The sequence below is a fragment of the Hyla sarda genome, chromosome 3, assembly GCF_029499605.1.
Source record: "Hyla sarda isolate aHylSar1 chromosome 3, aHylSar1.hap1, whole genome shotgun sequence".
Taxonomy (NCBI): domain Eukaryota; kingdom Metazoa; phylum Chordata; class Amphibia; order Anura; family Hylidae; genus Hyla; species Hyla sarda.
This window is the reverse complement of record NC_079191.1, coordinates 335,960,852-335,973,491: the sequence shown is the minus strand read 5'-3', so window position 1 is coordinate 335,973,491 and position 12,640 is coordinate 335,960,852. Positions and strand designations below refer to the sequence as shown.

The 12,640-nt window shown below is 43.3% G+C and overlaps 1 protein-coding gene across 3 annotated transcripts in view; it reads right to left on the bottom strand.

Moving 5' to 3' along the window:
• UTRN (utrophin) overlaps positions 1-10,994 on the bottom strand; it is a 702,825-nt gene extending 691,831 nt beyond the window's left edge. For all 3 annotated transcript variants that reach the window (XM_056567370.1, XM_056567374.1, XM_056567371.1), the window contains exons 1-2: positions 10,534-10,994; positions 3,467-3,633 (exon numbers count right to left, since the gene is read on the bottom strand). In XM_056567370.1, coding sequence (XP_056423345.1) covers positions 3,467-3,548 — 82 coding nt within the window. In that variant the 5' untranslated portion in view covers positions 3,549-3,633; positions 10,534-10,994. The remainder of the gene's footprint in view (positions 1-3,466; positions 3,634-10,533) is intronic.
• Positions 10,995-12,640: the final 1,646 nt, after the last annotated feature.

The window sequence follows — 12,640 nt, the reverse complement described above, 5'->3', positions numbered from 1 at the left end:
CTGGGCCGGAAGAAGCGTCCGCAGTGACGCGCAACTAAGTAGCCTTCAGTGGATCTGTAATCTTTTACACCTTTGCAGCTGTTCCGTTGGAATAAACCTCTTCACATTGATACTACAGTCCGGGTGAGTGCGACTTCTTTCCGTCTTGCTACACAATAACATTCGAAGTTATGCCCTTATATGAATGTTTGCACCCGAGGACGTAGTCTAGCTGCTATCTGCACCCACAGGCCACATAGAGCTGCCTTACGGGACTATTAGTAGTAGTATATAAAGCAGTGCCTGGAACCCCTGTGCTACAAGTTAGTATATACTGCACATGACCACTGGGGCTGTGGTTGACTATAGAGTTGTCATGTCAGTCAGTATGGGTCTGGAGTAGCGGGAGACGTAAAATGTCCCTGTCATTAGAGAAATCTTTTGACATGTCGCAGAGAGTGTTCAGACTTTCACCAATCTCTAGAACGAGCTGGGAGGAGAGTGGGGTTATGCGTTTCACTCCCCTGCTCGCTGTAATCTCCCTATCATTGCACGAGATGGGCTCCATAGACTTCGCAGTGGGTCGTGGGGATGAAGCGGGCAGCCATATGCTTCTTCTTATTTCAAGGGACATGTGGATGCTCAGGTCCCAAATAAGCAAAGCTTCTGACATGTCTCTGATGTCCAAAGTTTTTTTCTTATGACAGGGACACTATAAAATGTGTTCATTTGTTATTATGAACCATATAAGGCTCATTGAATTTCTTTAAAGGGGTACTCCGGCGTTGTGACGTCAAGGCCACGCCCCGTGTGACGTCATGCTCCGCCCCATCAATGCAAGCCTATGGGAGGGGGCGTGACAGCTGTCACGCCCCCTCCCATAGGCTTGCATTGAGGGGGCGGAGTGTGACGTCACACGGGGGCGGAGCCTTGACGTCACAACGCTCCGGCCCCGTGATCGACAGTAATCAGTAACCCGATTTTAAACGGGGTGCGGCGTGCAAGATCACGGGGGTCCCCAGCAGCGGGACCACCGCGATCAGGCATCTTATCCCCTATCCTTTGGATAGGGGATAAGATGTCTAAGCGCCGGTGTACCCCTTTAAGGCTAGGTTTCCACACAGGTTTTTATCTGTTTTTTTTTTTTTTTTTTTTTGGAAGACTGCCACTACAATATTTGAGCCAAAACCAGAAGTGGATCCATAAGGAAGGAGAAGTGTAAGTCCTTCCATTATATTTCCCTTTCCTTTTGAATACACTTCTGGCTTTGGCTTAAAAACTGCAGTGGCAATTTTTCAAAAAATGGCAGAAACCTAGCCTAACTAGTGTATTACACTTCTTGATGAAACAAATGGAGACCCATATATTGACACTACAGATTGACTGTGACCATTTGTTCCTGTTTCAACGGCTGTAAACACATTTTCACACAGTAATGCATTTTGAATGCCTCACAATTCCCCACTGGAGCATTTATGGTATATTTATTGGGTAAATGTTAAAAAAAAGTTAGCCAATCCTGTTGATTTCAATGAGACCAGCTGTTTAATGTGTATGGGGCCTTCTGGCTCTGACCTGATAGATGATGTTGTTGGAGATAAGAATCAGCCATGTTATCTTTCAACTGCCTGACCCCTTTATACCAATTCACACTACAGATTTTCTGAGCAAAATTCAGCTGGAAAAATATGGTGCAGCAGCCTCCCATTGTTCTCAATAGGATTCTGCAGCAGTGGGATTCTGTCCACCATGGAATTTCCACAGTGGGAAACGTGCTGCAAAATTTCTGGATCAAAGACTCGCTGAAAGAATGAAAATGTTAATTCTTTTGGTGGAATCTGCTGTCTATATAGACGGTTCATCTTCGAGCGGGTCTTGCGCTTTGCTGGCGCCCGCTTCAGACAGAATCTCCATAGACGGCAATGCATTTTCGAGTGGAATCCGAAGAAACAATGAACATGTTTATTGTTTCTGTGGATGCCGAAATGGGGATTTCAACTGTGTGCACAGTGCAGCAGCATCCCATTAAAATCAATGGGGCTCTGCTGCAGGGAAATTTCCAAGGGGAACATTTCTACAGAATTCCGCAGAATTCTAAACATAGCCTTAGACCCTTTTATATGGGTCGACAGACTACTGATAACAGTATCATCGTGAATGTAGTCACAAAGAAAGATCGTCACTCCTGTTGTTCAGTGGTGCTAGCGGGGATTTGAACAGAGGTTACCAGTCTGAATAAGGCTTTGGCCGAAATGCGTCATTTATTGTTATACGCACTGTGTGAATAAACACTTGCCATATTGCAGAAGATTTCGAGTGAGTGCCGGGATTCTTTGCTTTATCATTGTGAATATACACTTAGAAGACTGCCTGGACTGGATATAAGGGTGCGTTCACACGCTATTTGTTTTTGCGGGTTTTCCGCTGCGTATTTGAAAGTGTGCGGGCTCTTCTCGGCTGTCCGCAGCAGATTTTCCACAGAGGAATTTACGCTGCAAAAAATCCACCGCAAGCCTCATTGAAGTCAGTAGGGACTGCGATGGATTTTCCGCAGCGCAAATTCCGACATGGAAAATCTGCTACGGTCAGCCGAGAAGAGCCCGCCCACTTTCAAATACGCAGCGGAAAACCCGCAAAAACAAATAGCGTGTGAATGCACCCTAAGGGTACGTTCACACACATTTCTGTGAATGACCCTTTCATCTGAAAGGGGAAAGCAGTAATCCATGTGCAAGCGTCGACAGTGGACCTCCAGCTGCTGCAAAACTACAACTCGCTGTTGGCTGTCCCAGTTTGTTGGGAGTTGTAGTTTTGCAACAACTGGAGGTTCGCAGTTTGGAGACCACTAGGCAATGATGTATGGAGCTGATAGTAAGGCTATGTTCTCACGGGGGAACGCGGCGGACATTCCCCTGTCAAAACACGAGGGCGCTAGGACCACTTGGAGATGTGCCGTCTCAGAGACATCTCAGTGCGGAGTCCGCAGAAACAATAGACATGTCTAATCTTTCTGCGGACACCGGAATTTAAATTTCCGTGCCAGATGTTTTCGGCATGGAAATTCTGCTATGTGAATAGCGCAGCAGAATCCCATTGAAATCAACGGGACTCTGCTGCTGCAGAATCTCCGTGCTTGACTTCCGCACAGCATTCCACATGGAAATTCTGCCGTGTGAACATAGCCTTAGTGTCAACTGGAATTCTTCCAGTCACTGACTGCAAGCACAGATGTTGAAAATGATACGAAATTAAAACCCATCCTATATTACAAAGAAAGTTGCTGAACTTTCCATTATACCAGATTCTAATTATAGGGGACCAGAAACCCTATGACAATTGAGTTTCCGACCTTCCAGCTGCTGTGTAAGTGCTTTCGGTAAAAAGAGGAGATGACACTGTAACAGCTGCCTCGCTTACATCTGATCTCATCCATTAAGAAAAGTTCAAAGCAGAGATAGATAATCACATGACGGCATTTACAACCTACCAGATCGGGACTTGATAATATCACTGAACTCATTGTTTTGTTCCCCATCAGATCGGTCTAGCTGTGCTCCGACATTGGCCATTTTTCGGCAAGACTTATTCCGGGTTCTTCGTCGAACTTTACAGAGAGATATCCGTGGGCGAGTACCTTTAAGCTGGGTGTAGAACCTGAAAGAAAGAAATGTGTATAAAGGATGAGACAATTGTGCTGCAGAGCGGTGCTGTGTTGCTTTCCTCCCCAGTTCTCATAGATTAGGGCAGTGTTTCCCAAACAGGGTGCCTCCCGCTATTGCAGAACTACAACTTCCAGCATGCCCGGACAACCTTCGGTTGTCCGGGCATGCTGGAAGTTGTAGTTCTGCAATAGCGGGAGGCACCCTGTTTGGGAAACACTGCCCTAATCTATGAGAATTGGGGAGGAAAGCAACACAGCACCGCTGGAAGTTGTAGTTCTGCAATAGCTGGAGGCACCCTCTTTGGGAAACACTGGATTACGGCATTTTGTGCACAGTTGTATGGACATACAGGTCTATACGGGCACAGCATTAGCCTGCAGCAGTGAATCCCGCCATGTAACTATTCCAAGTGACCTGCTATACTTATAAAACAGCTGTGTCCCCTTTTGAACTTGCCTTTTGAAGTATTCCCTTGTCAGACATGCTTGCTCTGCTGTTCCTATTACTCCCCTAGACTTGAATGAACGGTGCTGCACACATAAGTGGCCAGATTTCCATTTGATCTGTGGTTGGACGTGGCTGCTGCCATCCATCTCAGGGAACCCCTGTTCTCAAAATAGATGGGTATCCCAACTATCGGACATTTATGGCATTTCTAATGGGAATACCATTATAAAGTTGTGACCGCAACTGCTTTTTTTTATGTAGTTCTAGGTGGCAAAGCCCCTTTTACATGGGCCGATGGGCTCCTGATAACAAGTTAGAGCTGGGCGGTATGACCGAAAATGTGTATCACTGTATTTTTGTAACTTATGGCGGTTCCACGGTATATAAGGGTATTTCTCCCCCCCCCCACAAATCATGTGACCTGCGAGCACTGTTCTGCTTCTCCCCCCTCCCCCCCAATTAATTATCAGCCCAGTGCTGCGCTGTCCCCATCGGGGAACTACTCACATGTCACCCGCAAGCGCTGCCCTCTTGGTCCTCCTGTTTGTTGTGGCCGCCGGCGCTGTAACTCTATACTGTACGCTGTATCCCTATGCCCGGGCTGCAAAAATTAAACAAAATAAACTTTAACTCACTCCCGTTGGTCCGGTACCGGCCTCAAGCCGGCTTCTTACATGACAGTACGCTCAACCTATCACCAGCTGAGGCGGAACGTCGCTGCGGCCGGTGATAGGCTGAGGGCTCTCCGACGTTCCCGTCCCCAGGAAGCAGGTGAGACCGGTACTGGACCAACAGGAGGTGAGTTAAAGTTTATTTTGTTTATCTTTTGCAGCCCGGGCATAGGGATACAGCGTACAATATAGAGTTACAGCGCCGGCGGCCCGCAAGAAGCAGGAAAACCAGGAGGGCAGCGCTTGTGGGTGACATGTGATTACTTCCACGATGGGGACAACGCAGCGCTGGGCTGATAATTAATTGGGGGGGGGGGGAGCAGAACAGCGCTCGTGGGTCACATGTGATTAGTTCTCCGATGGGGACAGAGCAGCGCTGGGTTGATGATTAATTCATTCACGGGTCGGAGGGGCCCAACCGGTATTGCGGTATGGGAAAAATTCATTTCGTGCTGGACAAAAATTTCGGTATTCGGTATGAACCGGTATACCATCCAGCACTATAACAAGCTACACAAAACTCGATTGTGAACTAGCGCTGGATTGTTCATTCCACCCTAAACGTCATCACTATTGTCCGCACATCATTTCCATAGGGCAATGTGAGGCCGATAACAAGCCAGTCAGCCAAAGCATTTTCTGCTTTGGCAGCTGATCGGTGGCCCTATTACAGAGGTCCATTATGAGCTCATAAAGCCAATAATAAGCCGGTGTAAAAGGAGCTTTTTAAGTAAAAAAAAATAAATAAAAAATACATATGTGAATACAAGGTAAATTGTGTCCTCCATAAGGTCAGATTCAAACAAACCAAATATTTACAAAAACACTAATTAATCGCATACACAGCATCAGAACGCTACAAAAGAAGTATCATTGTGTTGAGTGTAACATCCCATAATAGCTAAGCCTAGCATTTAAAGAGTACCTGTCATGATGTTGTTAAATTTTATAATGCTCCAGTTCATTGCCCCATCATGATAAACCACCCCTGCCTTTATTTTTATTTATTTATTTATTTATTGATATTGCTCTGTATTTTTTGCTCAGTCTCAGTAAGATTCACAAACTGGGAAAGGGGTGTGACATCATCTGAAGCCATAAGGGGGAGAACTTCCTCCCTCACTCTGCCACACACAGCCCAGAGCAGTTCAGTGTGAGATGGACTATGATTGGCTAAGGCTGCACACAACCCACTCAGCACTCCAGACTGCATTTCCTAATTTTGGACTTCTGCCAGGCCAGCATGAGTCCAAAGTCTGTGCAAAAGATGGGGGAAAATGTGCTCTGGACAAGTAGGGAGACACCTAGTGGCAGCTTTTTTAAACACAAATAAAACATAGAAAACTTATTTTTGTTTTAAACAAAGTACATATTTTTTTATTTACCATAAGGAATGCAATAACAAAAATTAGTTTTAATGACAGTGCCCTTTTAAGTATTCATGTGGTTTGTGATAGATCTCCCTTATGACACTCTGATACTTCACACTCAGAGCCTTCACATATGTCCTTCATCCGGCAGCATTTCCCTCTGGCTCTGTAGAAAAAGCACCAGAGGGGAACTGATGATAGAACTGATCCCATTCAATTAAAGGGGACAGTTCACATTCATCCGGCATCTCAAGTTGGACACTGTATGGTTGGCACCGGACAGGGGAACGCATTGCGATCCCCCAACCAAAGCCGGATCCTAAACAACTGCACTTTGTCATCAGTTGTAGCATCAGGTGTGTCGAGTTTTAGGCTGGGTTCATGAGTCGGACACACGTAAACCCACCCTTGTATGTTTTTCCAATGTAAGCATTCATTAAATATTAGTAAAATGTGCTATCACTGTTTGATTATTTGAGGTACGACCACTGGAACCCTAATAAAGGCCAGGGTGTAGAGACTGTGATGTCTAAAAACAAGAGTGACTATTGCAACTTCTTTAAGATTGAAACACAAAAGAATAGCATTTCTATGGAAAAAGGCTAAGCTTCATGACTCCATCCTTCTAGGAATTATGTATAATTATAGAAGGTAATTGCTGAACTTTTGCCTCCAGTCTGTTTGTTTTATCCATACGGTTAAGTAGTTTATTATTTTATCTTAATTCTAAAATCATTTCTTTAAATAAAAAAAAAAGTTGCAAAATTCACTGTCTATCTGAAACCCTCTAAATATAGAAATTCCAAGAGACTGTCTATAATTATTACTCACTATCCACTCCTAGCTTTATTCTGGGAGCTGAAGCAGAGAGAGGTTCAGATTACTTGGTCAGGAGGATCTTGGAGAAGGGAGAGGTTCATACTATACTCACATGCCATCCTAAGAAGGGGATTTGTTCCAACATACCTGCAATACAATTTATTGACAGCTCCAGGCTTTTTGGCCTGTAACCCTTTAGGAGAGCAGTACAATCATATGGGGGAGAGTGACAAACAGCCTTTTGTAGAATATTTTTATTCAGTTCTTTTTTTAGCCAAAGTCAGAAGTGGATTTAAAGGGGATAGGAAGTATAAAATTAGGACTTTTACCCCCCCCCCCCCCCCTTTCTGAAGAAGCCACTTCTGGCTTTGGTTCAAAAAAGTGGATAAAAAAAAAACTCCCATAAAAGCTGCCACAATATAATGTGTGTGAAACACCCCCCTGCCATGTGCATGGTCCCTGGTCTACTTAACTTTTTCCTGCAAAACATACCCACTGAGTGAGCAGGTTCTGCAGGGTTGGCACGTCAAAAGAAGAAATACAGAGGACTAGGGACCAGGCGCCTTCGGGAAGGCAGCGCCAGTGGATTGGGGCAGGTGAGTATAGATTTTTTTTGCCAGCACATGGAGGCATTAAAAAAAAAAAAGTTTTCCCCATGCAACCCCTTTAAGGGGAAACTGACAGGCTAGTCACCAATAGACTGGGTTATAGTGTGAGTAAACAGCGTTACAAAGAGCCATACACTTACAAAAATTTGTGTAGTGGATTAAAAGTTCTGCCCCCCGGTATCCTTATTGCTACAGTGCTGCTGTGCGCAATGGAGACGGGGAAGCTTGTGGCGCCGCTCCCATGTAAGCTCTCACGTCACTAGGGCATAAAATTGAAGAAAGAAGAATATTCATCAGATGGGCGGGCATACTGCAGTGTATATAAGAGGCAGGGGAGCTCGGCAAGCCAGCTCCCAGCCTCCATTGCACACAGCAGCGCTATAGAAATAAGGACTTTGAGAGGGCTAAGTTTTAATTGGCTGCACCAATACATGTAAGTGACCCCTCCTCGTAATGCTGTTCACCCGCACTGTAATACGGTGTATTGGGTTTAGTGCAGGTCTGTCAGTTTTAGTAACTTTGTACATAAACATAACCACTTGTGTAACGTGAACCACATACTAGCACGTGTTGCAAATGGTAATTATTATTAAAAACACAAACAGTATACACCAATATGTACACCAACAAGCACAGAAAGGTTGATACATGTTGGCCAATAGGTTTACCATGTATTTTTACCCTTATTTCCCTGTAAATTAAAAGTGTAAAGAGGCAGGCAGGTCCCAGAAGTAATACTGTGCACCCACTGAATTATACTCTTTTATTGTTTTACTTATCACTAAGTTGTTTAAAAAATAAAACATTATTTAGTCACAATATTTACAGTAGTAGTGGATGTTAAACCCAAATCCATCTCTGCCATTCAGATAGAATCTACTCATCACTGGCTATCTTTTCCTGGGGGATGGGCTGAGTTTGTTCTGTGACATCACTTCAAGTCTTTGGAAGTTGCTGACTAGCACTTACTGGCCACTCATTCCATGTATCCCTGTGTCACCCCCTTTAAAAAGCCAATTTGGATGTCATTTTCTGGGGTGCCCATCTGTGACATGTTTGTAATTCGCATACTTATTGACAAATATATATATATATATATATATATATATATATACATACAATTTATTTAAACATATACAGTATATATATATATATTTTTTTTTTTATTTATGTATTTATTTATATATATTTTTTATGTACTTATTTATATATACTTACATATATATATATATATTTATTTATATTTTTATTTATATATTTACACACATATATATATATTTATTTATTAATTTTTGATTTATGTATTTATTTATTTGTCAAGTCCCAACCCAATAAAGTTTCAAAATACGAAAATGCGGCACCAAACTTAAACACGTTGTCACGTATTCTAGTAACCATGTCGATATATGCCCCTTCTATCCTTTTTTTTTCTTTTTCAAAAATAACTTTATTGAAATGCTTTCAGTCAGCAGATAAGAAAGCAAGGCTATTCCTTTTCTATCTGTTACATTGTATCACTGATCGCAATGTGACAGTAAAGTTGACTTTTCTCCATCTATGACACGGTGTTGGGCGGTTGCCATTACCATTTTTTTTTATTAGACTTCCAAGTACAATTGTTGCACACTATTTCTGGGCTTGTGAGATGAGGCCCCCTTGATCCGCTGTTTTCCCAACCGGGGTGCCTCCAGCTGTTGCAAAACTACAACTCCCAGCCTGCTACAAAACTACAAATTTCAGCCACCGGGGTGCCTCCAGCAGTTGCAAAACTACAACTCCCTGCATGCTACAAAGCTACAAATCCCAACAACTGGGGTGCCTCCAGCTGTTGCAAAACTACAACTCCCAGCATGCTACAAAGTTACAAATCCCAGCAACTGGGATGCCTTCAGCTTTTGAAAAACTACAACTCCCCGCATGTTACAAAAAACTACAAATCTCAGCAACCACGGTGCCTCCAGCTGTTGTAAACTACAACTCCCAGCATGCTACAAAACTACAAATCCCAGGAACCGGGGTGCCTCCAGCTGTTGTAAAACTACAACACCCAGCATGCTACAAAGTTACAAATCCCAGCAACCGGGATGCCTCCAGCTGTTGCAAAACTACAACTCCCAGCATGCTACAAAGCTACAACTCCCAGCAACCGGGATGCCTCCAGCTGTTGCAAAACTACAACTCCCAGCATGCTACAAAACTACAAATCTCAGCAACCGTGGTGCCTCCAGCTGTTGTAAAACTACAACACCCAGCATGCTACAAAGTTACAAATCCCAGCAACCGGAATGCCTCCAGCTGTTGAAAAACTACATCTCCCAGCATGTTACAAAACTACAAATCCCAGCAACGGGGATGCCTCCAGCAATTGCAAAACTACAACTCCCAGCATGCTACAAAGCTACAACTCCCAGCAACCAGGATGCCTCCAGCTGTTGCAAAACTACAACTCCCAGCCTGCTACAAAACTACAAATCCCGGCAACCTGGGTGCCTCGAGCACTTGCAAAACTACAACTCCCAGCATGTTACAAAAAACTACAAATCCCAACAACCAGGGTGCCTCCAGCTGTTGCAAAACTACAACTTCCCGCATGTTACAAAAAACTACAAATCCCAACAACCGGGATGCTTCCAGCTGTTGCAAAACTACAACTCCCAGCATGCCCGGACAGCCTTTGGCTGTCCGGGCATGCTGGGAGTTGTAGTTTTGCAACAGCTGGAGACACCCGGTTGGGAAACACTGCCCTGGACTAAAGGAAAGCTGCACAATAAAATCACCAGAAAGCTGAAGAGTAGACACATGACTGAGATTACTATTATACTAACACATGGAGGCGTGACCTTCTTTCCTGCAAAAAATATGGAACTACTACTACAACAAGTACTGGGGACACCCTGCCTGCCCTGTCCTTGTGTAGAGAGTCCTCCATGCTCTCCAGTTACACAGACACATGAATTATTGAGTCCTGTAATCTTACCTAGGAAGAGTCTCCCTTTCCTTCGCTGGCACACTGTGCAGGATACAGGCTCTTTACAGTCACCATAAAAAGTCACCAACTTCCTGGGATCACCAGCAACACCCAGTAGATCCCTCCAGGGGCAGGGAGATCCCCAGCAGCCGAGTAATCCAGAGTGGGAAGATCAACTCAACATTCCGGATCGCAGGAAAGATTCCTGGAAGAATTCTACTTTCCCAGCTGCTCCTCCCCAACTTTGGCACAGCAGAGAAAAAAAAAACCTTCCAGCTGTCTGCTTCCAGGAAAGAGTTAACTTTTCTTTTCTTTCCCTGACCTCCCTCCTGTCCGGTGATCCACAAGATCATGAGCCTGTTCCCAGGATCCCAGCGATCACCAACTCTGCCCGATCTTTCCCTCCGATATAAGTTGCATGGTCTGCCAATGCCGTCCTGCCTGCTCTGGGCTCTCTCATAAGTTTGTACTCGAGGTTTACAGTCGTTTTTCACTTGGATTGCGGTGTGGTCGGCCGCGAGGAAACCGAGTTATCACGTCCCCGCCCACTCGCATACATCCCCTATTCACTTACTTTAGGATTTACAGTGGAATAGAAGGAGGGCAGGCGCCATCTGCTGGCGAATCCTCTGCATGACTCGTTTATGAAAAATAGAACAGATGCTAAAATTGTGGGAGACATTGGATGGATGGATAGATGATAGGTAGATGGATGGATGGATAGATAGGGGATAGATAGATAGATAGATAGATAGATAGATAGATAGGGGATAGATAGATAGATAGATAGAGGATAGATAGATAGATAGATAGACAGATAGATAGAGGATAGATAGATAGATAGATAGATAGAGGATAGATAGATGGATAGATAGATAGGGGATAGATAGGGGATAGGTAGATAGATAGAGGATATATAGAATAGATAGATAGGGGATAGATAGATAGGGGATAGGTAGATAGATAGATAGATAGATAGATAGATAGGGGATAGATAGATAGATAGACAGATAGATAGAGGATAGATAGATAGATAGATAGGGGATAGATAGATAGATAGGGGATAGGTAGATAGATAGATAGATAGATAGAGGATAGATAGAATAGATAGAAAGGGGATAGATAGATAGATAGATAGGGGATAGATAGATAGATAGAGGATAGATAGATAGATAGGGGATAGATAGATAGATAGATAGATGATAGATAGATAGATAGATAGATAGATAGGGGATAGATAGATCGATAGATAGATAGATAGATAGAGGATAGATAGATAGAGGATAGATATGTAGATAGATAGATACATAGATAGATAGGGGATGGATAGATAGATAGATGATAGAGGATAGATAGATAGATAAACAGTTAGGGGATCGATAGATGGATGGATAGATAGATAGATAGGGGATAGATAGATAGATAGATAGATAGATAGATAGATAGGGGATAGATAGATAGATAAATAGTTAGGGGATAGATAGATAGATAGATAGATATGGGATAGATAGATAGATAGTTAGGGGATATATAGATAGATAGGGGATAGATAGATAGATAGGGCATAGATAGATAGATAGTTAGGGGATAGATAGATAGGGGATAGATAGATACATAATGGATAAAGGCAGCACACCACAATAGTATAATCCAAAAAGCTGTGAATTTATTCCATGATGTGAATAACAACGTTTCGGCGATCTCTCACCGACATTTTCAAGTGCATACAAGTGATACAGAGGGGTTTAAATACACACGTCCCCCAATTAATGACATCATCACACATTAGCATAATCAGTGACATCATAATATAAATCAAAAATATAAACAAAACATATAAACTGTGATATACAATCATCTAGAGTGTAATAACTATACACAATGCTCTTAGTGCTTTAAACATGCATTTAGCACGTTACTGTATGTGCCGATCTACCAACACACGTATATGGATCGGCATAAAAAGTGCAACATTAATAGGCCAGGTCCATATAATAGTTTGGTATCAACTAAAGTGCTGGCTGACTTATTCTTTGTCTGTATTGCACATACGGGGGAGTGGCTACCTCCATGTTGGCCTTGCACCCCACCCACCTCTATCAGGTGTATATAAGGT